Here is a 27,904-nt window from a genome sequence, read left to right on the forward strand (position 1 = left end):
ATTGAAAAAAACAATATTTTTAACAACTATATTTTTTCAAACGATATTAATTACTTCAATATTTTTAAAAACAATATTTCTTACCTCAAACTCGATATTCTTGACCACGATATTCTTACTGTCGAGATTTCTGTGTCTCGATATAGCAACTCGATATTAGTGCAAGTCGACATTTCCAACTTGATATTCTGTCTCTATACCGAACAATATATGAGAAGTAAGTGATGCAGCTACAACACAAATCTAAAGAGATGTAACAACATAATGACACAGTGATATACCCATGCCATACTGTCTGATTATATGTCTGACGAAAGGTACTGACACTCTGAAAACACTGGAATTGTGGAAGCCCTGCATAGCTGTATTGTATGAACTGAAATGTAAGAAGACATACAAGAAATTCTTAATAAAGTTTGTTTAAAAAAAAAACACATATTGATTCTCAGAAGTTATCTAAATATCATTGAAATCTTTTTTACAACCAGTTGTTTTCCATCTTTTCTTTTCATCCTCTGGTACATCCTCCTGAAGCTCTCCGAGTTCCCCCAATTTTGCTTATACTGGATTCAACAAAAAAATCAGTTTCAGTTTCAGATTTACATTATTCCTGCTCTTTCATATTGATCATTACAGTTTCAAGAGAGCTATACGTAGCAACCTCATCTGCATATTTGTTGCCCAAGTTGACCATATCATCACCACTCTAATGAGCAACACACTTCATAACTAAAATGTCTTTAGGTATCTGCAAAGCCCCCAACAAGTTCAAAATGTCTGTTCCATTCCTGATTGGGGTACCAGACAATGTCATGAAACCACTTTGTGACCATATTGCCCAAATTATTTACCACTCCAAAATGACACGTTGTTCGTATAGATTGTCACACTTTCCATTATTCAGACAGCATGCTCTTGTCAGTGCAATCATTCCTCTATTTGTGCTGAAGTTACATTATACAAGTATAATTTTACGACAATTTCAGAAATAGAACAGACTGCATTTGCTGCTGTTTGTTCTCCATGATAGTCTCTCAAACAGGAAACAGCCACAAACAGAATTCGATCACCCACTTCAAGTGGAGTGTTTTTATGTCTGTTCTTGGTTAGGTACAGAATTCTGTTACATTAATACAGTCATGATTGCATTCTTCATCCTTGTTTGAAAACGGCAGCAGTGCTGCAGAATTCAAAGTACTGCACCTTCTGAATTAAATGTTATAACCTGCCAATATTGTTCGCTAATAAGCGGCTGTTTGCCATATGCCGCTTTTGTGGACATGTCAGCAAAATCTCAACTGAATGTGGGACTGACACAATAAGTCTGTAGCCCATCACAGTCTGTTAGCTTAGGTCTATTGCAAGGCAAACCACTGCTAGAAATTTCAAACAACCAGGAAGTGCAGCGGCTACTGGACCTCAAGTATCAGAGAAGCGGCAGGCTGCTTTATGTCACAATACTTCTGAACTGAAACAGACAGTGCGCACCCCTCTCTTTTGTGATAGTCAAGGAAAAACTCATCCTAATTTTCCATTCATAGAGCTGGTGTGCTGCACAGTATGTCTCGGAGCTTGAGGGAGGGACTCTTGCAGTTGTTATTGAATTGTACTGGATTCACTATGTCGCTGTGAGCAAGCTTTACTGATAGCTTTGCAAACAAGGAAAAGTTTGGAATCTACTGATGACAGTAGCCAATCATTCCCAAAAACATTCTCACTTCCCTCTGGGTAGTTGGAAATTTTAATCTCAGGATTGCAGAAACCCATTTTTTCAACACTTCCTTTCCCTTTCTCAATGTGGTGACATTTTCTGTAAGTGATACGTTATGTCCATTATGCACACGATAGTTCAAGGGCTCAATATGATCATTTTCGATAGATCCAATTTTTACAGGGATATTTGCTGAAACCCGATTGGTTATCTGTTTGTTAGAGATATCTACTACTTGGACTTCTGTTCGTGAGGGTTTGCTTGGGACCTCCGTGGAGTAAACTGTGAAGTGGGTAGCACCAGTATCCATCAAGAATGACTCAGAGTGGCCATTCACCTCACCATCTACATATGGGCCACTCTGGGACTGCACCAAGCATGCAGTCCTCCTTCTTCCTCGGGCACCGTTATTGCGAATTAGTTATATTCTGTGTCAACCTAGGATACTGACAATTTATGATCAAAGGATTTTTTGAAAACTTCTCTGATAATGTGCCATTTTGTTTCTCACGTTTTGACGCAACACTGGAGCTACAGGCAAATTCAAATAAGATTGAATTTGACTTTACTCATTCTATAAAGAGGTTTGTTAAGCTAGGACACTAAACTGTGTCATCCGATTTGCATTCTGCTGCATCTGAGGAACAAAAATATTTTGAATTAGATCTGAGTTCTGTTTGCATTCTTGCTTCCAATGGCAAATTTTCTCATATCCTCTACAACTGGGATAACTGTATCAGCAGTAGGTGTAGCAATAATACCACTAGAACCAGGTGAAGCTGATCCTAGGGCACTCTCAGACAGTGCACTTGGTACTGCTTTTACATCCATGTCCATGCTTGGTTTTCCTCCATTCATATCATGTGCTGACCATCTTGGTGTCTGTGTATCATCAGTATAAGGTGACGGTCTTGAGTCTAATTGATCATTTATCAGAAACATTTTCTTTGTCTCTTTTTTCTTTCTTGTTTTTATATTTATCGGATTGATCCTCAATTTTCTTCTTGTGTGCCTCACTAACGATTGCAGGAAATACACCCACACACTTCATCATACCCTTTCACCATGCCTTTCTCTCCATGTTCGACTTGGCTTCTAAGCATTGACTCACTGTATTCCAAATCTGAGTCCTCATTCTCTACCTTTCCTTTGCTTGTGTCCTCATTCTCTTCCTTTCCATCCTAATACCACTCAATATCAGTCATTCAACACCTCAAATTATGTGCAAGTCAAGGAGGAGGGATATCGTGGTTTCCTTTGCTGAAGGACGAAGATGACCGCATGGCTCATAACAAAAAACTTTTGAAAGTGAGGTGTGACGAAAGTAGTGTGACTGAACACCCCATGCTCCTGAACCAATGAGAACTGTGAATTGCTTGGTTTCCGCTACTAATTTAGGGATGTACTTTAACATTAGAGGGTATAATTATTTGTGTTTGAATTCTCTTTGTGGTGCGTTGGTGCGCTGTGTGGCTTAGGCAGATGTGTGGGTTGAGGGCTACTTCCTTAAAGCTCTATTGGCTGAAGCTGACTAAACTTGACTCCTTAACTTGGCTCCTTATATCCTTCAGAGGTTGCCCCAGCTTTCCATTCCGACTGGACAGTTAGCTGTTCGGACTATTAGCACGCTGTGCTATAGTGTTCCTTTAGGTTCGTATGATAATCTGTTTGCATTGATTTGTTACAATACTCTTTTATCTCTCTTCCTATCCGCTCACTCATGCTCGTCTAAATGGGATGTTATTTTGAATTACCTTCTTGTATGATGATTTAGCTTTATCTAGTTTTTTTTGTAAGTAAATGTAATGGTCATACAAAGTCACAGTTTTAAAATATAAGTGAATAGTAAAACTGAGTTTGTCATTTATTGATGATCAAAATTAATGCGGTTTGTGTATATAATACATAATTTGTTTAGAATATTCCCTTTATTGTAGGTCCTCATAAGGGGGGTATAATCCGTCTTAACAATTGTCAGATCCCTGTCAACTCTCAAAAGGTTCATCGGAGGACCAGATATTGTTATGGGCAAAATCATAATTACATAGGTGAAATGTCTAGCAGTTATTGATTAGGTTACGTGTGGTGAATATATGTTTACCCCATGTTTCTGCTGCATCAATAGTTTACCACATAGTGGGATGCTGCCCCTATATCACTGCTGAAAGCCTCATGTTTCCAGTCAACACAGGCCAACATTTACTCAAATCCAAAAACGGACTTGGGAAGAATGGACCTGTCAGCTACTTGCACATTTACTAGTTTCTCCTGCGCCTGTTTTTGTGCCACCGCTCCAGACTAGGAGTTTCCCACTTCTGGGCAGAGGCCTGGGAGGGAGGTGTGCCCATGCTGCGGGGGGAGTAGAAAAGGAGCACTACGCCCCCTGAACCCCCCCCCCCAGATTAATAAGGTATTCAGAGAGTGGAGCATGATAACCTCTCGTTGCACGTATGGTTCATTACTCAGTGAGACTCACATTAAGGTTTTTCTGGTCCTCCTGTCCAGGATGGAGGAACTACAAATGTGACTGCTCCATTTCCGGGGTACCTAACCAACCCAGGATTTGAAGTATCCTGCCCCAGGGGTAAATAGTGCCTAAGAAGGAAAACCATTGCTGTATGTGCCTGTGCATGGAAAATTGGAAATGCACAGATTGACATGGAGGTATGACGGTATATTTTTTTAAATCAGTTAGACTGAGAAATCAATTTTATCACACTGTGTGGTGGAAAACTTTTACTTTTCAACAACATGCTTCACAGAGTGTCATTACATTTCTTTCATAGTTCCTCCCAAATACTTACTAAGCTTCAATCTTTTTTATTTTACTGTCAATTCATTAATATAATTTCTAATCCTGTGGGCATTTAGTGGAATAGGAAAACTGTACAGATGGGAATAATTGTAATCAAAGTGAGATCTTTACTATAAAAAATATCTAATTGTATGTACTTTTACAGCTCACTCTATAAAAATTGGATCTCAGGTGCAATTGAAATAAAACTATGTCCTATAAAAATTAGTCCTTTTTCTTCTTTGCGATCCTCCCACATTTCCTACATAAAAACATGCAGCACTTCATAACGATGAAAACAGCAGTAACCAGGCAGGCGAGAAGGAAGGCGAAGATGTCCAGACAGTGGTACTGGTACCACGTCAGGTTGTGTGCGGCCGGGCGCAAGTGCTTTGCTCCTTTGTGACGCATCACAAACTCGATCCAGAAAACAGCCCTGTCCAGTGGCTTCATGGGTTGGTCGTGGTGGATCCTTGATAACCGCAATGCATTTTCTTTATATCTATAAAAGATGCAAAGAATGCCAGATTCAACCGTATACAAAACATTTAATGAAACCATTCCTTTTTATGTCTTCATGACACTTCTTTTCATTTACCAATTTTTAAAATACCTGTCACTTAAAAATATCACTCAAGGCTGAACACATCTTCTGAAACATGCTGAGGCTTACAGTTAGGAAAAACATTGTGTGAAAGGGTGATAAAACACAAACCAAATGGTGACTAAAGCTTTTATTGAGAATGTTCTGAGAGGACATCCATACATAAAATGGTGCTAGTACTATTACTCACTATATCACTTCAACCACCAATGTTCCAGGAGACAGACCATTTCGTGGGACAGTGGCGGTGAAGTTTACAGAGGGACAAGAGGGAGGGAACCACCAATACAATATTAAAATGTTGTATAGTACACAATATGTTATTGGACATATAACAGATGTAACATGTAAAGATGATCGTAAGCTTGATGAGTGGCTGAAATGCTTTATTTTTCGGCTCGACCTCGACAAAGCACATCTACGGGAGACATACTACCCTTGAAAAGTGCCAGCCTTTTACCATGCCAGACTTTCCCATTTGCTGAGTAACGCTTCATTACACAAACTTTTCACCGCTTTTAGAGGTGTGGAATATTTACTTTCACCTTGCGCGTTTACCTTCCTTTCTTTACCTCCACTAGGTCCCCAACACAAAGGCACATTTTTTTTACTCCATGTGTATGATCATATGTATGCTTATGTTTAACTTGTTTTGTTTCCATGCAATTCCGCACCTCCTTTGGTGACCAAGAGTCAACTTTAGTGCACCCTAACTACCCCAAATTGTCTTTGATGCATGGAGATCTCCCCCTCATGGGTTCAGTAGGACTGTGCTTGGTAGATGCGCACTGGGTAACTCTGTAGGCACTCAATTTTCCTCAATTTATCCTCCCAGTCCATGTCGTTACTGTTAGACAATTCAATTATCCCTTTTATGACTCTGTTGAAGCATTCCACACTTCCATTGCCTTCGGGATGATAAAGGGATGTGGTCTGTGCACAAATTCTGTTTTATCTATGGAATTCTTAAAACTGTCTGTTAAGAATTGAATTAACCTCCTTTATCTGAAATGACGTCCTTTGGTAACCCCTCACGAGCCATCACTTCTCTTAGAAGCACAACAATGAATCAGCGCCAGCTCTTTGTACCACCTTGACTTCAGGCCACTTTGAAAAATGGTCGCCAATCACCAGAATGTACTTGTGCAAACCATGACATCCTTCACAGGTCTGAAAATGTCAATACTTAGTCGTTCCCAAGGCATACTCAAAACTATGATAGTCTGTAGGGACGGCTTGAATGTGATTAAGGTTTTGTCTGAATTATCACATTTCATACATTCCATCACTACCCTCTCAATTTCTTTGTCCACGCCTGGCCACCTGTATGATTACTTGATCCTACAATTGGTTTTTACTATTGCAAGATGACCCTCGTGGCACAGGTATATGACATTTTCACAGAATGTACTGCGTGGAACCAACTTAGTAACAACTTATATTTAACAGATAGTTAATTTTTAATTTCCCAGAATGGAATGAGATTCTTCTGTAGTGATGCTTTCCCTGGCTAGCCATTTATGACATGCTTTACAACTGTGGGTAGTACTCTATCATGAGTGATGGAGTTGGTCCATTCCTCATGACCAATACTTTGTAGTTTTTCTCCAGAACCATCCAATTATCCCATAAATTCTTCATCCCGCTATCCATCGGTAATGGACACCAGCTTAAAAAATCTGCAATCCTGTTGCGCACCCCATGCACATATTTTACTTCATAGATTAAATCTAGCAACTCCATAGACATGCACGAAATTCTGGGTGACACATTGCTTAACCCCTGTGAAGTGAGGACTTTTGTGAGGGATTTGTAGTCAGCTCTCACTGTAACATTAGTATCCCAAATGAACTGTCTAAAGTGTCTGAGCCTCCACACACACCCCAAGGTCTCCCTCTCAATTACAGAGTACTTTTCCTCCTTTGGGGTAAGTGCAAGGGACGCAAAGGCTACAACACCCTCCGTACCATCCACTTGCACTTGGGACAGTACCGCACCCAGCCCTTTATCACTTACATCAGTGGTGATGAAACTTTTAAGTTTAGCTTCATAACCTGGAAGGGCTGGAGCGGAGCAAATATTCTTCTTAATTCCTTTGAAACAATTTTGGCAGTCCTTCGTCCATATACATTTGTTCTCCTTCTTGAGTAGATGTCGAATAGGTAAAAAAAATTCTGAGAAATTGGTAACAAACTTAGCATAGAACACAGCTATTTCCAAAAAAGATCTAACCTCATCTTTACTTTGGGGGACCGGGGCCTTCCTAATGGCATCAATTAGCCCAGATTTGGGACTTATGCCTTTAGAGCTGATCTCGTGTCCCAAGTATGTTTGATCCTAGAAAACCTGCATGTTAACTTCTTAGGTGTCATCCCATAAAGCTCAATGTTTTTAATACCTCCTGCAAAACCCCATTGTTTCATCCTATTCTTACCCATAACCAAAATATTATCTTGGAGGCATTAAAACATGGCGGCAGCTGGCACCAATCCAAAAGGTACTTGCCTAAATTGTTATCCACCAATGGGGGTGACAAAAGTGGTGAGATGTTTACTGCTCCTGTGTAAGGGGACTTGATAATATGCAGAAGTCGAATCTATGGTGGAAAACCATTCCATCTTCCTAGTCACTGACACAATTCAGAAATCCAGGGCAGGGTAAAAATGTCCTCGTAGATGTTCTTAGTAAGTTCCCTTAGGTCCACACATAAATGAATGCGGCTGTTCGCTTTTCTTGCGACTACAAGGGGGTGACCCAATCCGATGACTCAAATTGCTCTATTACTCCCTCTTCCACCAATTTGTTAAGCTCATTATCACCTCCTCCTCCTTGACACTCATAGGGATGTTCCTTAACTTGGGTATGCAGGGGTAAGCATTTTCTTTCAGAATTATTTTGTGAGTAAAACCCTTAAGTTCCCTCACCGAACCAGTAAAAACCTTAGGAAATGCCCTTGTAAATTTACTAAATCCTTTCCTTGCACTGCCCACACTCAAGACTGGATTGGGACTATTGGGGTCTAGCAAAATGCCAATTCCCCCTGATCCCGCCGCCCCAACACACACAGGCCAGATTTAGCACTCAACCTGCCTTCCTTTGAGCCCAAACAGCAGTTTGCGGTAACCCAATGAGTCAATTACTTCCCTCGTATAGCTCTGTGGGTGGACATCCGGCTTCGCTTGCTCGGAACCATATTTCTCACAGAATAGTTCAGACCATGTATTTTTGTTAATGATGGAATACAGTGAATGGGAACCTGCTACCAAAGACACCTGAATTCCACCAACAGTCACTTTACACACCGTTTTTTCCTTTTGTTTATACTCTAGCCAGTTCACCTCATCTTGTATGCTTAGAACTTGAGAGTCATCTACATTCAAACCAGTCCTCTTAACCTCTTGATCATACTCATCGACCACAAACTTTACAGACTTAGATTTAACACACAAGAAAAATGACCTGTGATCCCACATGTCACACATCTCTATCCTAAAGCAGGGCATTTTTTTATAATGTGCTAAATGGGAGGTACACCCACAATGATAAAATTTTCCCTTCAAATCAGTCATCCTCCCTTTTGTATTCTATCTCCCCATACTTTTCTCCTCCTTCTTAAGGTTACTGTTCCGGGAATCACTTTTGTGGGAATCCTTCCCCTTGAGGATTTTAACAATCTTATTGCTCCGTTCCTTTTCACTTATCTAAAGCACTGCTTTTGCACATCTAGAGGTAAGTTCAGACTTCTTAATGATGGCTCTAACCTCCTGTAAACTAGAATCCCCGTGAACCCACAACTTGTCCTGTAAGTTAGGATTATTACAGAGCAAAACGAAAGGGGATGATGGACGGAGTGTTGAACATTGCAAGCACTCACCCCCAGTCAACTGATCTGGGTTTAATCCATCATCATTCTTTAGCTCACTCCGCCACCCCAGTTCAGACATGGCCATATGCAAATCAGTCTGACCCTATGCCTCATGGGAACAGTCCAGCCCGAACTGCCAAGGCATGTCTTCCCTGGACCGGAAACAAGCATACTGGGACCGGTTTCTGGCTAATCAGCTGTCATCAGCCAGGCTAGCTTGAATACAGTGGCAACGTGAGCAAGGGACCCACATTATTACAGTTCATGATGACTTGGTCCCTTTCCAATTCATCTTCGATTACCCCAAAATGACACTACTATGCCAACTTCCTAAGGGCGGCTACATAGTCTTTTATTTTCTCATTTGTTACCTTGTTTGTGATGAAAGAATTTGTACCTATCAATAGCTTTACACACTGTCGGTGCAAAATAAACATCTAAATCAATCAGTGACTGAGTAAACACCTCTCCTTCATCTACCCTGCAAGGTTTCTTTTCCATACCTTTAAACATCCAGGTCCCAGGCAATGCAGAAATATGTTTTCCTTTCTCTCAGGAGACATATCCTCACTCTCAAACATGTAAATGTAGTTAATAAAGTAATCTTTCCGTTCCTCCCACCTTAAACTGTTTACCTCATCCACTTTTACCATAAAAGGCTGAGGGGCTGCCAGATTCATAGTGGCCATGGCCAAATAATACACTGCAATAAGCTATTTGTGTCGCTGTATTAAAATGCCTCAAATCGACCTGCACGCACCGTCCAGAAGGTGTGTGTCATCCAAATGTCAAAAAGAAGAGTACTCACAATAGGTGTGTGAGTCATCCTGTTAAACTACTTTGCAGTGGCTTGACAGCAGTGTAATGTAGGTGTGCCTGTCACCGGCTGCCTTTTTTTTCCATTGGCACTGAGCCCTTGCATATCACACATGTTCCCATACAGTATGCGTGTCACTGAACTGCAAAGGAACTTCACCTGCAGGGTGATACGCTTGGTGTGCATGTGACTGGATGGTACTCTTGGTGTGAAACAGAGGCAGCCAACACCAGAGCTGCCGCTACACACACAGTGCCAGCCTAAACCAGAGTGCCACACCACAAACAGTGTTTTCCCAATCCAAGATGGCCCACAATGCATGAAGGGACATGCTCACGTCGCTCTTGCTTCTGTGAGTGTCCCTCTTGCACAGCCTCCTATGATGTAGGCGATGGTGATGCGGTGCACATCTAATGCTCGTGGAGGTGTCTACCATGCCTTCTCCTCGCAGGGCTGCCTAACGGACTTAACGGTACTCTAGGTAAGAGTGCTGTGTCCTGTACGTTTCAGAATTTCCCACGACCCACTTACACTGAAGTGCCTTCCATGGACACCAGAGTCAAACACGCCTGAACCCAGTATACTTGCAAGAAGCTCGTAATGGTTTTCAGCAATCTTCTTAAAGTAAGGTGACTAAAGGAGTAAGTTCCCTGTGGTTTGAGCTGCCGCATCGCCACAATTGTAAAGACGATTGTAAGCTTGATGAGTGGTTGAAATGCTTTATTCTTCAGCTCGACCTCGACACAGCACTTCTACGGGAGACACATACTTTTCGCTCCTATCACCAAACTCTCCAAGCGCAGTGTGAGCTCATATCGTCCTATGAGCTCAAGCAGTGACTCAAGCTCTGGAACCCATATGTGCTCACAAGACACAACATAACACATCCTTCCCCTTACATAAATTATCCTTGCTGTGCCTTTCGTAGGGGGCTCTTGATCTTGATGATTGTTTTAAGCTATCAGCTATGAGGCTTTCTCCAATACTGGGTTGTTCAGGATCCTTTCAGCTCCACTAGGATGTACATGAACACGTTGGTTATTATCATTGATAGGAGTATCAAACTCAGAAGAAGAAGGCACATATTGAGGGTCATAATATGCATACCTGATGTCATCATCCTCCACATACCCTAACCATGTGGGTGTGCCATGACCAATGTTCCCTCTAATTTATTTCCTCTGTGTGCGGCAATGTAATGTCTCTGTGCACTGCAGCCAAGGCTATGTGCACCAAGAAACTGACCATGCATGCATGAGTTACCCTGATTTCCACTTTAGGCCAAACAGGCATGTACTCACATGTTTCTTTATTAGCATTTGTTATGCTAAACAGGTTTGTAAACCCACATTGTATGTTAGTCCTTCTCTGATGCAGCTTTTCCCTGGCATTCAGGCTGCACGAGAGGTAGAGATATGCAAGACTGGAAATTCATAGGGAGGTTTGAGCCAGATAGAATGATTTAGAATATCCTACATGAAATGATACAGCAAGTGGCATGCAAAAAATACGAAAAAGACTCTTTCAAATTAAAAAGAGATTATTTTGTTAACAGCTGAATTTAATTGTAATTGTAGTACAATAAATGACAGCAAAGCAAAATGAGGATGACAAACTTTGACACCATAGGAATTGGGTAGCAGACTGTCACAGCCCTAAAACCCAACACATAATTGCACTGAATATACAGTATCAGATTGTAGCCCCAAGAGCCATTCTTCAATATCTCATCAGGTTCCACATACCATTAACAATGGGGTTTTTCAGTTACTACATGATGCATAACACAACAATGGGATCTAAGACTGAAACAAGCCAGCCCTATTGGCTTTGCCAAAGCGTTTAGGTGTATCGAACTAATGAGTACCAATGATTTTGTTAAGATAATATGAAATGAAAATATCTTCTCTTAACACATATCCTTTTTGTCCCCACAGCTTTCTGAAATCTTCAATATGCATATCTCACGTCATCTCTTTCTTCTTGTGCACCATTTTTTCACTCTCTCCTGAACATACTTAATTTCACCTCCTCTACTTCAACACCTTCAGCACGCACACACACACACACATGCACACACACACACACACACACACACAAACATCGCACACCCACTCACCTGCTGCAAGTGCTACATTTTGTTTCTCTTTGGTAATGTCTTCCATTTTTCGCATTTTTGCAATTAACGTATATATACGACCATCACTCTCTGTGGTTTGCATTTGAGCCAGAATTGGAGGTGCATGTAGTCTCAACAGCTTTAGGACCCACTGACAGGCACTATGAGAGACAGGCACTGCATTCTGCCTTAACTACAAAGCTCTCAATAATGTCCCATCATAATCCCACACCCACTGTTTCTACTCAATTAAGCACACATGGTTGGAACTCAGTATACAGTATGCACTGTCATATAGTGCATAATAATTTACAAATAGACAATGTTTGTAAAACCTCAGCCTCTCAGGTAATGCACAATGAAATAATACATGAAGCATCCATGCATCTCAGCAAAATTTGTGTAAAATGGGCTGGTAACGGAGTGACTGTTGATGTAGGAATGTGTGTGATGTGCATTTCCAAAACATGGATTTATTGTTGTATGTACTGTGCAGCGATTATTATTACTTCTACTTTTATAAACGCAAACTGTGTTTGTAATTGAAACAAATTCAAAACTTTATTTCAAGTTGAAGGGAAGTCTTCATGATCCAAGAAGAGGCAGAAAAAGGTTTCACACCTGCTCAGACAGTGGTGCTGCAGAAACATGTAATAATGTTATTGTTATTTGTGTGAGGTCCTGAGCAAATCCATTGTCCTGTCAAAAAATACAGTCCTCCATCTTTGCTAGCAGTGGCACGTAGCTAAGGTTTATGCATATTTTGGAAGGACCAGGTAGCCATCAGCATAGAAATGATGCCATGGGCTCTTGAGCAATCAAGGAAAATGGCCCTTCTGACTGTTATTGGGATAGGAAAATACAGAACTGTACATGGGTTAATGGTGCCTGGTACTGCTGCACCAATGGTAGCTACTTCCCTGGTACTGACATCAGTGCATGTCCACTACATGGAAACAGTGAGCTGGTGCCTCTAAAAGAAAATGTTACAATTAGTGTTATGCAGATTTGTAGCTGCCATTGGTGCAGCAGGTGACACTGGGGCACAGGGCCAGAGGGGCCCACTGAATGCTGATTATTGCTGTATTTCACAGTTCAAACACCCATTTAGTGGCCGATTTGTAAAAAGTAAAACTAGAAAACCTGGGATTGATCCCGGCTTTCTCACATAACCAAATTATGTGGCCTTAGGCAAATAGTTTATTTCAGCAAAATGCCATGCTTTTAATAGGTGAGTTCAGCATAAGAGGCATACAAATACACTGTTTAGATTTTTTTTTCTTCAGAATTTTATATAGTGCAAACTCGACCCGAAGGTATCAGAGAACCAGTTGCTTTACAGACTGACACCTTCATTTTTGTTAGGCACAGGGAGATTAAGTGATTTGCCCAGAATCACAGGCTGTTGAACTTCGTGACGAGACTCGAACCCGGTACCCCAGATTCATGGTCGACCGCCCTAGCCATTCGGCCACATCCACTAGACTATAATGATGTTGCTCTCTATACAAGAATATGGGCCACATACAGGGTACACATGACAACTTCTATCCTCGGTTCACAAATGACATTGCTACAGGGGAAGGGAAAGACAAGTTCTATTTTTAAAAACGTACTTTTAATCAGTGTTGTGCACTTATATAGTGTGACATATTAATGCCAAAGCATCAGCGTGTTAAATAAAGGTGCATATTTGTATTTTGAAGAGGCTTTATCTTATTTTAGATGATGTTTGCTGCATGATTAATGGCAAGCATTTCAGGGCTCAGCTCGTAAAAGAGGCCTGTGCACTCACATACTAAGAACCGTCAGGCTCATCTTCATCCACAAACATCAGCTGTCACGTCATAAACACGAACAATGCACAGAGCACATTATTACCAGGCCTTCCAAAAATGCCAATCGATGCATAGCCGTGAGAAAATACATTAATCAGAGACGCCACTGCTGCCTTTATATCCATGTATAAATCTATATCCATGTAGCCGCTGCCAATTTCAGCAAAACTTATGAAACAAGTGGCATGTGCGCAGTATGAGACTAGCTCTTAATGTACTTCAGAGTCATTCTTAACACCCCATCAACCCCCTGCCCTCCTCCCATCTTCCTCACATCTTTCGCCAGCACATTGAAAGGACCCCTGCCCCCACAACAAACATCAAAGTTTCTTTCAGCCCAAGGCGCAGTCCCAGTCAATCGCCAGCCCTGCTTGTGAGTTGTGACCCACTGCAGCCCTTCACCGCCCCCACTGCCTCATCCACAGTGAACTCCTTCTCCACACTATAATGTCTCTGCTTCTTCCTGTGCTTTGCAAACACGCAAGTGACCGTTTTTTTAATGCAGCTCATGTTATTAAAAGCAGCTGCAAGACGCTTTCTAAAGTATGCTTATCTAACAACCAACCTCCCTTAAACATCCCATACATAATGGCCCTTCCTAATATTCCTAAAGGTCGCCATGCTCTTTTCCCTCTGTCATCCAACGATCTTAATCCCACTTTCCCCTTTCTCTATCACTACATTAATACTCCATGTCCCCCTTTCGACTCTAGTTCCCCTGCCAACAACCATGCCAACACATGCCCCAGTTCCATAAGCTATTATTCGTTCCCCGATAATGATTTATGCACTCAATTTTCTCTAAATAAACTATATCCCTCAGATTTTACTTATCTATCCCTAATCCTGCCACTACACAAAAACCTCCTCATCTCCCGGTTCACTTTTCTCAGGGACCAGTCGATTGCTAATGGTTTTATCGCTCACCTGTATATGCTCCTGAAGCCCAATTCTGTCCTAATAATACATGTCCTGGCCCATAACCTTCAAATCTTACTGAAGTCTTTCTTTATTTTTTAAAAAGCATCACTTCAATCATCTGTATCATTTAACTGTCCCCTACATGAATCACTAACATTTCTTGGTAGCTGTGTCCCTGTGTGGTTCTCTCAAATTTGGGACAAGCTGTCCCCACTGCATGAATCTTGCCTACACCCAAACCCAGCTTTTTCCCAAAATGAGTCTCTTTGCCCTAATTCGCCATCCATTCAACACTCAGTGGGCCTAATTTGTGACTGTAACTAGCTGCCCTAAATGATGTGCATGTAAATAAAGTCCTATTCTTCAGGGAATTTAGAGCTCAGACTTGACATTGGATTTATTGACTACTATTAACTGTACCATGTGGTATAGTAATTTCAGTCCATCTTAGTGGCGCCTGACATATACAAATAGTGGTTACCTTTAAGCTGTGTCGCTCCTCGTCGTGTTCTTGTTCCTGGTCCCAGCTTACACTGGCACAGTATCACAGACTCCCTGTACAATACCAGCACAGCACGGTGATCGGCCTGAGTGGGCTGACAAGACACTCGCTCCGGCACAGGGAGTCTGTGATGTTTCTCTGACCCGGCTGTTCAATACAGCCGGGTCAGAGATTTCTAAGTGCGCATCTGTGTTCGGCCAGCCTGAGACGACCGGCCAGCCAAACACACATACACACATGCACACTTAGAGAGTGCACTCCACTCTTACTCCCCCCCCCCCCATGGCCCAACCCCGCCCCACCCTACACACGCTGAAAAATAAACCAATAAAGAAATATTGTTTCATTTTTTAGCTGCTGGCTCTGAGCCAGAGGGGAGACACTCCTCTGCCATTGCGGATGAGCCTCCCCATACCTATCTCCACGTCCTGGTGTAAGGAATGACTGCTTGACCTCGATATCTTTGTAGGGTCAGGTTCCGAACGGTTATAAACACTTAGAAAGACTATTGCCTCTCGGATTTGCCATAATTCAACATTAGTTGCTTACAAATTAATTACCTTCATTTTCCTAAATGGTGCTAGTATAACCACATACTCTACGATGTGCAAACGTTAAAAATAATGTTTATTGTTTGTATTCCATATGAAAAAAATGGCAAAATCACCTCCACCATGCATCTCTCACCAACAAACAGCACTGACATTTGACCTCCTTGCACAGGCATAGTTAATGCTACTTAAGGTCATTGCTAAAGAGCGTAACTTGGTTATCTAACAATGGCACCTATGAGTCTGGGACACCAGTGCTAATTGACAATTCAAACTATAGGTACTTCCTGCACCAGTGTACTGTTTATGACCCTAAGAACAAGACTCACAGCTAAGGAACACATGCTTATTTACATTGCCTAATTGTTATCAGAAGCCTAACCAAGACTAATAAACTAGGGGGCATATGTACAACCCCTAGCACCACTGAAGCGTCATTTTTGTTATGCTCCGGTGGCGCCATGCTCTGCACCATATTTGCAAAGTGGCGTTAAGCCACTTTTTGTGGCTTAATACTGCTATGGAAATATGCTAGCCTTTTACATAGGTACCTGCATAAAAGGGGCATGCAATGGGTGGTGCTGTGAGCATTCCACTGCAAACCCCATTGCTTTTTTATGCTGCTCCAGATTTACAAGAGGTGTAAATCTGAAACAGTGCCAAATACTAACGCCATGCAAGAGCAAACGTTAGAATGGCACAACTAGAAGAAATACTTTTATTTCTCCTCGTTTTTAGGTCTCGCCTACGCAGCATGCATGCGCTGATAAGGAATAAGACCTTTAGCCATCGATTCCCATTTTCTGCCAAAAACGTGCACGCATTGCATTGCTTTCAATGGCAACGCGTGCACGTCTGGCGATTCCCTTGCAGGAGCGAGCTTTCAAACCATGTGTTCATTACAAACATATAGTTCCTGCTCGCTCCCACAAGGGAAACAGGTGCAGGCCCCCCTCCTCTCTCCCCTCCCCCTGCTGCCTCCTCCTCTCTCCTCTCGTCAAACTTGCTGATGTGGCTATAAAAAACAGTGTCGGGATTTTACTTAATCTTTAAAGCAGTGGGTTCGCGGGCGTTGGTTTAAACCAGCTTTCCGCATTCATGATTTTATTTATTCTTTAAAGCAGTGGGAGCGCGGGGCGGTGATTTAAATTAGCTTTCCGCATTCACGATTTTATTTCATCTTTACAACAGTGGGAACGCGGGAGGTGATTTAAACCAGCTTTTCGCATTCATGATTTTATTTCATCTTTAAAGCAGTGGGAACGCAGGGCGGTGATTTAAATTAGCTTTCCGCATTCACGATTTTATTTCATTTTTAAAGCAGTGGGAACGCGGGTGGTGATTTCAACCAGCTTTCCGCATTCACTTTACATTCACCTTTGGTCGCCCCTATCCTCTTACCCACTCCTTCCTCACTCCACTCTGTTGTCCTGTTGGTTACATTGTGATGTGAATATAAAATACAGTGTCGGGATTTTATTTAATCTTTAAAGCAGTGGGAATGCGGGGAGTAAACAAAGTGAAAGTGGGTGCATGGCGCTATAAAAATAAGAACCAGTGTCAGGATCTAAAGCCGTAACCCGCAAACACTACATTATAGGCATGCTTTGACAGCGCACGAGAGTGCAGAGATGGAAAACTGTGCGTGGGCTCTAGGTATAATGCAGGGGTACACTGTGGGGTAATGCTTCGTTTGAATTTGCATCTTTAAAGCGGTGGGAACTCGGGGAGTAAACAAAGTGAAAGTGGGTGCATGGCGCTATAAAAATAAGAACCAGTGTCAGGATCTAAAGCCGCAACCCGCAAACACTACATTATAGGCATGCTTTGACAGCGCGCGAGAGTGCAGAGATGGAAAACTGTTTGTGTGCTCTAGGTATAATGCAGGGGTACACTGTGGGGTAATGCTTCGTTTGAATTTGCATCTTTAAAGCGGTGGGAACTCGGGGAGTAAACAAAGTGAAAGTGGGTGCATGGCGCTATAAAAATAAGAACCAGTGTCAGGATCTAAAGCCGCAACCCGCAAACACTACATTATAGGCATGCTTTCACAGCGCACGAGAGTGCAGAGATGGAAAACTGTGCGTGGGCTCTAGGTATAATGCAGGGGTACACTGTGGGGTAATGCTTCGTTTGAATTTACATCTGTAAAGCGGTGGGAACGCGGGGAGTAAACAAAGTGAAAGCGGTGCATGGCGCTATAAAAATAAGAACCAATGTCAGGATCTAAAGCCGCAACCCGCAAACACTATTTTATAGGCATGCTTTGACAGCGCGTGAGAGTGCAGAGATGGAAAACTGTGCGTGTGCTCTAGGTATAATGCAGGGGTACACTGTGGGGTAATGCTTCGTTTGAATTTACATCTTTAAAGCGGTGGGAACGCGGGGAGTAAACAAAGTGAAAGCGGGTGCATGGCGCTATAAAAAACTGTGTAAGGATCTCAATCCGCAACCCGCAAACGCCGCATTATACATACAGCACGTGCACAGTTTCTCATCTTCGCACTCTGCTACCTCAATAATTTTGCACAAAGCATTAGGCTACAGCGCCACACTACCAACTTACTAATGCGCTCTTGGCCCGTGTATTGCCCCTTACTACCTAGATTTCTCTTACAAACTGTTCACAGCATACACACATGCCTTATAATACCCTTTTTTAGGTCGTTTTTCTTTTTTTAATTACTTTTAGCGCGATGCGCGCGCGCGCTTGTTGTTCATGCTGTGTTCTGATGTGGTACACGCTGCTTAAGGGCCCACTGTGGCCTCGGAGAAGCATGCTGTGGAATGTCCACTTTCTAAAGGCGTTTTAAATGGAGAGCTGTTTAATGTTAGCACCAATCTCGAGATTGCATCTTGGCGCTGATTGCCGGGAGCCCCAGGGGCTCGCAAGTATTTACACCCTGTCTAATCTGAAGGTGGAATCTCCCCCATTTAGGGGCCATCCTGTTTTCTCAGTCAGCCATGCTTTCTTGAATTTGCAGCGCCAGGCCAGACTGTTTTAGAGAGGCCTTCTCAATTGCTTCGGCTTTAGCCAGTTTAATTGCTCTTTTATTTCCCCAGACGTCCCTCACGTAGGGGCATATTATAAAGGACGGCGGTAAAGTTATCGCAGGTTTAGCGGCAGAAAACTGCCGCTAAAGTGGCGATAATGGGCTTGATAATATGCCCTTGAGAATTCCCATCAAAGCCCAGGTTCTGGTGTGAACCTGGGCTTCTATGGGAATTCACAAGGGCATATTATCAAGCCCATTATCGCCGCTTTAGCGGCAGTTTTCTGCCGCTAAACCGGCGATAATTTTTAACGCCGTCCTTGATAATATGCCCCATAGATCTTTGAATGCATGGGTTCAATCTATCTCTGTTCGGATTCGAATCTGTTAACTGGATGTGCCGCTAGAGAATGGGGTGCGGAGATAGGAACTAATGACGTGAATTATAGCGCGTTTTCGTTTGAAGTGTAAAACAACATGCCATGACACCACCTTAAACAGTAGACTTTTCCTTCGCCAAGGGTTTAGTTACAATCTCACGGTTTCTTTCGAGCCAGTGCTCATAAATCTGTTGCATTTAGCACTTAAATTAGAAGTGCAACCCAGCCATTTAATATGGATGGAGCACTGCCCGGTTTAGGCATTGTCCTTCATTCATTCATTTAACATTCAAGTGTGACCTGTTATGTTGCGTGTTGTTCAATCCATTTAACTAACGCTGCATGTTCAGTTGGACTGCCATGCAGTGGCGGCTGGTGAACTTTGAAAGAGGTGAGGCGTACATATGTACCTGGAATTGGAGCAAGCAAGGCTGACATTCTAAATGACGGTCTGGTGTGGATTCTATCCTGTAAGAACATTTTGAAAATACAAGGCCAAACGGGGTAATAATAATATACTGTAAAAGTTTTACGTTAATTGGTTAAAAATCCAAAGGTGCTGAATGAAACATCACAGTGCTTTTTGTGGGGTGCGAGGCAAGTGCTACTCATTTCCAGGGTGTTGGAGCTCAACTTCCCCAGGACAAGTGAGAACAAGCATTGGCTTAGCCAATAGGTCTCGCCTTTGGGACCTTATAAGTATTTAATTATGCAGCACAATATCCGTGGTGCAACATTAACTGTTGCATTGCTAAACACTTATAATGTCCCAAAGGCGAGACCTATTGGCTATGTCCATGCTTGTTGCTTTTTCTATGTGTACTGCATTCTGCAGTACACATAGAAAGAGCAAAATGCCGTTAATGATTGTTTATGTGCAGGTTGGTGTCCCTTCCTGCACATAAAAAAAATCATTAAATAATGACATTTTGTTATTTCTATGTGAGCTGTAGAATGCGGAACATATAGAAGTAACAAATCGCCATTATGGATTGTTTAAGTGCAGGAAGGGACACCTTCCTGCAAATAAACAATCATTACCTGCAACACCATCGCACTATGGTGCAAGGGTGCCTGCGTTGGCGCTTGGCAGCTAATTTTAGCACCAGCGCTAGGGAAAACTCAGGGGTGAGCCGTATTATTATAAATATGGTGCATCCCAGCGTTTTGGAAATGTCGGAGTGCGGCGCTGCCAAATGTGACGCAACTCCACGCTCCAACATTTCTTTGTACATATGCCCCTAACTTTGTTAGACGCTTAGGAGAGAAATCAAAAACACTTACGTTGAGTTCACAATGACAGTATTAACGGCATCCACCAAATCCTGCGTCGTCATTGTGTTGAAATCCAAGACCACTGCCATGCCCTTGGACTTCATGTGCGCCATGTTATCAGGTTGATCAGCAAAGAGTGGAATGCCGACCATGGGAACGCCATGGTATATTGCCTCATAGATTCCGTTAGTGCCACCATGAGAAATAAATGCTTTGGTTTTGGGATGACCTGAAGAATAAAAGAAGTAAAGTTTTTACACAACTGTTCAAATGCAACACGTTTTTGTACTAATTTACAGAATCTTAAATGTGCGCCTAAGTCTTGCCACGCTTTAGAAAAATATTTTGTGACATCACTTTTATAGCACACTCTTTTCCCTCAAAGAATGAACGTACTTTCCAACACAATCTGCAAGAAGAAAGTAGTCAAGTAGTGTAGAATGGCACACATTGCGATACCACTGTACCATTCTCACAACTTGCAGCATACGGAAATATTATTATAAGGTCCTACTTGTATAGGTAGAACGTGAACCTCTACACCTTGCAATTCTTTCCTGCAGAGTAATTTCGATTCTGCAGGTTGTGCAGTTCAACCGATAACGGATCCCGGGGGAAGGTGGGGGGGGGGGGTGTTTCAAGGGAGTGGGGGGTGGTGACGTTTTCTGAGAGGTGCAGAAAAGTAGGGGGCGGGAAGCAGGATTGCGGTCTCTCCTCAACTGATCGTGTTATGATCCTATTACTTACTGGCAATCTTCATTACCCAAGTAATAGTCGTCTCATTCATTACTAAGCGAGATGCCTCTGCCCTCCAGACAACTTCTTTACCAAGCATTTTATGCTTTAAATATGTTTTCTGTTTCTTCTGAAGTATTTAAGCCCCTCCTCCCTGTTTGGCAACCTGTGTTTGACAAGCATATATTGGAGGTACAAACCAAGGAGAGGGGGATGGAATATGGAGCGGGACAAATATCACTTGACTCAGAGAAATGAAGATTACTGGTAAGTAATAGGTTCATAAAACTACCCATAGATTCCAGTTGGTCATTGATGTCGGAATCAGTGGTTTCTTCATTCTGAAGCTTTTCAGTAATCTAAAAAGCAGTTGAATCACTTCTAAAATGTAATCACATGAATCTCTGAAGCATCCAATTGAGAACCATTATGTGCACAAAGTCGATGGTCCTAAATCTAATAAAAAATCCCTTTATAAACTCTAGAAATTTGAATTGATCATATGATTTTGCCTCAGATGGATAAACCTGAAGTTTCTCTGATTGAGTTACATGTTATGTTCAAATAAGATGTGTTAGACTTGGCCCTTTTTGCAGGGTCATCCCTGAACTTTTTGCCTTCCTCCTGGTATTTTTTATGACCTGATGTTGGTAGTTTTAGGGCTCTGGGCGCTTTATCACTGCTGTCCAGGGTAAAGTGCATGTGCTCTCTATGGTAAGCGTGGTAAAATTGGACAACACCTGTTTGGCGTATTTAATTTACCTATCAGTCCCTTGTAAAGTAGTATCTCATATACCCAGGGACAGTAAATTAAATGCTACTGGTGGGCTTGCAGCGCTTCTTGCGCCACCCACCAAAGTAGCCTTTCAAACCTGTCTCAGGCCTCTGCCATTGCGGGGTCTGCGCGCGCAGTTTACTGCTGCTGTGACGTGGCACATAAAGTGGATGCCACGTCTGTGACACCCCTTTTACCACAGATCAGTCAGCCCTAAGATAGGCCCTAGCTAGCCCTATGGGCAGGGTGCGCTTTAGGTGAAAGGTAGGACATGTGCCTTAACTGTGTGGCGTGTCCTGGTAGTGACAAACAGCCATTTTGGTTTCTCACTGCTGTGAGGCTGCCCTCTCATAGAAATGCATTGAGGATTCCCTGAGATGTGTTTCAGTGGTAATTCCTGATCTGAGAGGACTAGCGTGATCAAGTTTGGTATGTTTGAAACAGTGGTGATAAATGCTGTGTGGTGGTGTGCGCAGATTTCTTGACACTATTTTAGAAATGCCACTTTTAGAAGTGGACAATTCTGTGTGTTATGTGTCTTTGTGCCTGCCTGCTGTGTATTACATGTCTGACTCTGGAGTGACAGGGGCTGGGGAGGTGCAGTGGCTCCAGAGAGGCTGGGTGAGTCAGCGCTAGGCTGAATAGGTCGATCTGCATTTGGAGCAGTGGGAGGAGTAGCACCTGACCCCGAATAGGACTGTGCCTGCATTCCACAATGCTGGCTTAGACCCCCTGTGATGTGTGAAAAGTTGGCCTGGTATATGCTGTCCACTAGTTATAGTGGGCACCTTGCACCAGTCCAAACAACCCTTATTGATGATTAGGTTTAAGACAACCTTTATTGAAAGCTATCCTAGTGGTAGCTATGGAGAGCAGCCTTCAGGCTAAGTCTCGAAGGAATGTAAAGTAGCTTGGTTTACCAGATTATAACCTCTTGAACGACCAAATGAAAGAAGCACCACACAAGGTATATATATAAAATATATTGTATTTATTACTAAACACTCTCTGCTAACCTCTTTATGAGATTAGAGAGCAAGGCACACAATATTACAGTTCTAAAACGACATTAAATAGCACAATATACAATGGGCCCCAGGGGGAGACCAAACTATATATTAAGAAAGTGGTATAAGAACCACGACTTGACTAGACACAATGCCTAGAGCACGTAGAATCGCTGGGACCCCAAGGAACAACCCAAGGTAGTGACACAGGGGACCCACGGGGGACGCGTGCAGTGTGAGAACACAGCCGCGAGCTCCGTACAATCCTATGGGAAAGTCGTGGTTGGAATTTTAGAGATTAAGGACACTTAGGAGAGGACTTGGAGCAAACCCTTTTAGACTTAGAAGGTTCTAAGGCCAGCACCCATGTGTGCACTGGAGTACTCGTGTTACCTAACCCAGGGAAGCCGCGTGCATAGGAGTCAAATGGTGTCGGGAATCATCACTGTCTTCATTGGAGAGTTGCTGCAAAGTGCTGTTGCCGTGGAAAGGGAAAGTGTCCGGTGTGATCCAAGCCTGGATCGAAGATGTGAAGAACCTGAAAGCAGAGGGGACAGAGTCTGGGTCACTTGCCAGTGACCAGGGGCACGTTAGACGAATGCCCACCGATGTCGGGTGTTTCAGGTGCGATGAGGTAGATCTTGATTCCACTGCCACGGAGACCAGGAGGCATTGATGATGACCACAGTCTGCAGGCATGCTGTCCCACGAAGGATGTCGAGTGCTGGGGGGGTTGGTATCCGGATTGGAGACCAACAAGCCTTGGCAACGGCAACCCACGCAGTGAGAGTAAAACGGCTTCGGTGTGGACCAGCAAGGTCCTGTGGACTCCCCAAGCAATGGAGAGTCAGGGCACGTCTGGAACAACCAGGTGAGCCCCTTGAAAGTCAAAGTACCCTTCTCAGGGACCCACAAGTCGACAGAAAAGGGGTCGCGAAAGGACCTCAAGAGGAATCACTAAATACCAGCACACGGGTCACTCGAGGAGTGTAGGCCAGTAATCTTTGGTGGAATCGCTGCTCGGGGTCTGGACTACAAGTAGCCCAAAGCACAGCCTCAGGGATCGCCAAGAAGCATATGCTGCTGCAAATGTGCACGGTGTTCAGGGGTTTGGGTTGCACGGTGCCCACGAGGGCTTTGGATCTCAGGATTGCTGAGAGCACGGATCGGCCTCGGGGAAGCTTGGAAACCTACCTCCTGTGTTGCAAAGTCTTCGGAGTCCTTCAGGAGCTGCGTAGTTGCAAACCAAACAGATGCGTCTTTGGTGCCTGCCTTGCAGGGGAGTAACTCCTTTACTCCAAGGGAGATTGTTCGGTCATCCAACGTCGTGTAGATAGTAGAAGTTTTGGGTTTCTGTAGCAGAGTTTTGTCCAGGTAAATCTAAAGTCCTGTAGTCAGGGGTTCCTACTTTATACCCAAGGAAGGGGTGGGACAAACTCTGGGGACCCACCTATGGGAGGGTCAGGACAGAGGGGTGGCTACACCCATATCCTTTGTCCAGTTTTGCGCCAGAGCAGGGGCTGGTAGCCCCTGCAACCAGTTTGAGCTGGACTATGCACTGGGACACCAAATGTGCCCCCAGTGCAGATATCAAAGCACTCTTGGAGTGCACCCACCCAGCCCCAATAGAATAAAGCCTGTCTGGGAGGTGGTCACACCTTCCTGTGACAGGAAACCTATTGTCCAGGCCTCCCCTGCCGGAGTTTCGTCCAGCAGCAGGGGGGAAGACTAGTGTCTGTGGCTGGCAGCATCCATTTTGTGATGCCAGGGTCTGTGAAGCTGGTACCGGGTGTACCGGTGAAGTCATGTTTCCCCATCTAGTAGGGTGGAATTATACCTCCCACACCAGTTAATGGTGTGGAGGTATGATTCCAAGGTGTTTGACACCAAACACAACATGTTGCCATGCAGTCATTCCAAAGTTAGCATTTACCACGAGGTTATAATGCACTTAAAAGTATATGGTTTGTCTGCTTCACAAACAACCCTGAAATAAAGGTTCCGAAGGCTGCAGAGGGGCTCTGCTCATGCATGGGCACCCTCTCACATAAAACCCAGTACCCTGCCTTCAGGATTGATAAGGCCTGCCATAGGGGTGAAGATAGGTTTATATGTGCAGTGATATGGATAGATATAGGGAACCTATATCTAAGTAAGGGGTGCATACACCACCTTACACAGGCTGCTGTAGCAGACCTGTTGTGTCATTTTGAATGGTCTCCCAGGGGTGGCATAATACATGCTGCAGCCGCTGAGAGGCCTCTGGTGTACCTATGCCCTGGGTATATAGGATACCATATACTAGGGACTTATAAGGGTACCCCAGAACCCAATCTGTGGTGTACTTAAAGTGCATGCAATCCATTTTAGGGAGAAAGCAGATAGACTGGGGTCCTGATTAGCAGGATCCCAGTCAAACTAAGTCAAAAACCAGCAAAACACTAGGCAAAAAGTGGGGGGCAACCATCCAGTCAGATTCCACCTTCCTACATGGTGTGTCTGGGGCCAGAGCCTACACTTACAAAGTAGGTTGTTGTGCACTGTAAATAAAATATTAAGTGCCCCCAGAACTGGTTTAGAGCGGGCACAGAGCCCTGTGCCCAGGGGCAAACAAAGAACATAAGGGGTATAAGTATTAGGGCTGTGACCACATGTAAAGCGTGCTGCTTGGTGCATACTTGGAACCTGCAGCCGGTGGGCTGCTGGACTGCCAGGAGGAACCGCTGCCGGGGGACTGGCCTGCTGCCCTGCTTGGCAGCTGAATGATCTGCTGTTCTGCCCAGGAGACCCGGTGTGCTGGCCTGTCTATGAACTTCTTGGGGAGAAGTGCTGCCTGCTCCCTGCTGGTGTCTGCAGGTGTGAGACCGGCCGAGCGCTGCGTGTTTTGCTCATTGCCCTGGATTTGGGCCAGAGCAGGCCAGGAGTCCTAGGTGTTGAGCCCTTGGCATGTGCTCATCTGCATCAGCGTGTGGTGAGTGCTTTGCAACCGGATTTTGGGAGCCCGAGAAGGGGGATCCCACTATGCTTGTAAATGAGCGCTGTGGCCAAACCGAAAGTCAGACAGAAGGACGCCCGACCGTAGGCGTGGCACTCGTGAGGACGGGTAGAGCCCTGCGTGTTCCGCAAGCCTATGTGTGGGCCTGTGTCTCAAGGCTGTGTCTGCCCATGGCGCAACGATCCTAACGCCCAGAAGTGGGCTCCTGTGACCACTGCGACAAGAAACAGCTGCAAAGTGAATTAAAAGTCAGGCGGAGCCTGACTGTGGGCGGAGCCAGCTGGCAGGAGGGACAGAGCCTCGCAGGCTTGGGGCCGCCGGAAGAGAGGAAGTCAGGCGTATTGGTGCCTGACGGTGTGCAGGGCTCCTCATGCGGAGGAGGAGAGCCCTGCGTGCCTGCAACTGAAGACGGAGCCTTGCAGGCTTGCCAAACACAGAGGGAAGCCCAGAGCCTCGCGACTCCCTGCTGCTGTGTCCTCCCTGTTCCTGGCTGTTACCTGCCACGGAGGGAAGATCCGGTGAGTGGGGCTCGCAAGGCACACCGTTGGTGCCTATTTTGTTTATACAGTTGCACTGCCAGGTTGCGGGCAGCTGCAACGTGGGGCACACATGGTTGGGTAGGACAAGGGTGAGTTGCACCCCGTCCCATGTGAGGATTGTGCCCGTATCGAAGGGCTGCCTCGGCAGCCAGGAAAACCCTGACTTTGGGACAAAGGGCATTGCGGGGGAGCCCAAGACGGGCCCCCGAGGTTAGGGCCAGGCATGCTTTAATGTGTTTTATGAGTAATACAAAGGCTATTTTTTTATTACCTTGTGTGGAGTTTCTTTTGTGGTGTGCCTAGTGTGTCACTGCTGTGTGATTGTGTTGCGCAAACGCGTTACACATTGCCTCTGGGATAGGCCTGACTGCTTGCGCCAAGCTACCAAGGGGGTGAGCAGGGGTTATCTTCAGTGTGTAACTCCCTTGCCCTGACTAGAGTGGTGGTTTCTGTCTTGCTTAGACACTTGCTCTAGACAACCAGAAATCCCATTTCTAACAAGAAGGATTAAAGAATAAGTGAGCTGAATAATCAATTTCTGACATTAGAGTAACACATGAATGGAACACATTATCCTGATGCGGGTCTCCTGTCACCAACCTCTGAGCACTGTTCACATTAGACCTGCTCTTCCCTAACCTAGACATTGCTGCAAGTCATGGCGGAGCGAGTCAATTCCTGTGCCCTATTCAGTATTGTGAACTGAATGCATGGACGGGTCACCCCACACCCCCTCCTGTGCTCTATTCTGAACAAGGTACAAGAAGGGGTGCCAAGATGGCACTTGCTACTGTTTTTTTATGTTTATGCCCCCCTCTACTTGCTCTTAGGTAGGGTGAGGTGAGAAGGAAGTACATTATCCCTCCTCACTCCTGAGTAAGAAGGTGGGGTTACAAACCACATTCCCCCTTCACTTCATCAGTGTGGGTGGAGCAGGAGGACAATTCTCCCCTTCGCACCCCTGGGTAAGGTGAGGGGGATAGCACAAACTACACCTTATTTGATTATTTCTACAACCTTCCACCATTGGGAAAGGCCAGTGGACAAGGCTGTCATACCTCTCCCCACTGCCAAGCAGGAGGGTTTTATATTAAACTGTCTACCCAGCAACATTTTTTTTTTTTAAATCTCTCAAGGGAGGCTTTTTTTTTTAATTGAGCCCGGGTATGAAGGGGTGTTAAAAACTGGCCACAGATTCCTAGACACAATTTAGTTTTTGAAGTCTCTCCTTAAGTTTGCATAATTCAGTTGACTTTTTTTAATGCTGCTGGGAAGAGGGGCTTAAACATAAACACACAGGTGCTGCAGCAGGGCAGGGTGAGACAGGAGCTGTGCCCAGCTGAGGCCTCACAGAGTCGGGCTTGTTAGCACACAGATGGACCGGACTGGATGGGGGTACAGAAGGGGTCTGCAGGACTGGTAGAGAGCACATAGAGGGGGTTTTAGGAGCAGCGGAGCACACGTAGGCTAGCTCCAATATTGG

General features: G+C 44.2%; 1 protein-coding gene across 2 annotated transcripts in view; it reads right to left on the bottom strand.

The window, feature by feature from the left end:
• Positions 1-4,432: 4,432 nt before the first annotated feature.
• The window catches only part of LOC146866452 (UDP-glucuronosyltransferase 2A1-like), a 203,163-nt gene continuing 179,691 nt past the window's right edge, over positions 4,433-27,904 (bottom strand). For both annotated transcript variants that reach the window (XM_085636528.1, XM_085636529.1), the window contains exons 5-6: positions 20,380-20,599; positions 4,433-5,007 (exon numbers count right to left, since the gene is read on the bottom strand). In XM_085636528.1, coding sequence (XP_085492654.1) covers positions 4,731-5,007; positions 20,380-20,599 — 497 coding nt within the window. In that variant the 3' untranslated portion in view covers positions 4,433-4,730. The remainder of the gene's footprint in view (positions 5,008-20,379; positions 20,600-27,904) is intronic.

This window comes from Triturus cristatus, chromosome 2_1 (genome assembly GCF_964204655.1).
Source record: "Triturus cristatus chromosome 2_1, aTriCri1.1, whole genome shotgun sequence".
Taxonomy (NCBI): Eukaryota; Metazoa; Chordata; class Amphibia; order Caudata; family Salamandridae; genus Triturus; species Triturus cristatus.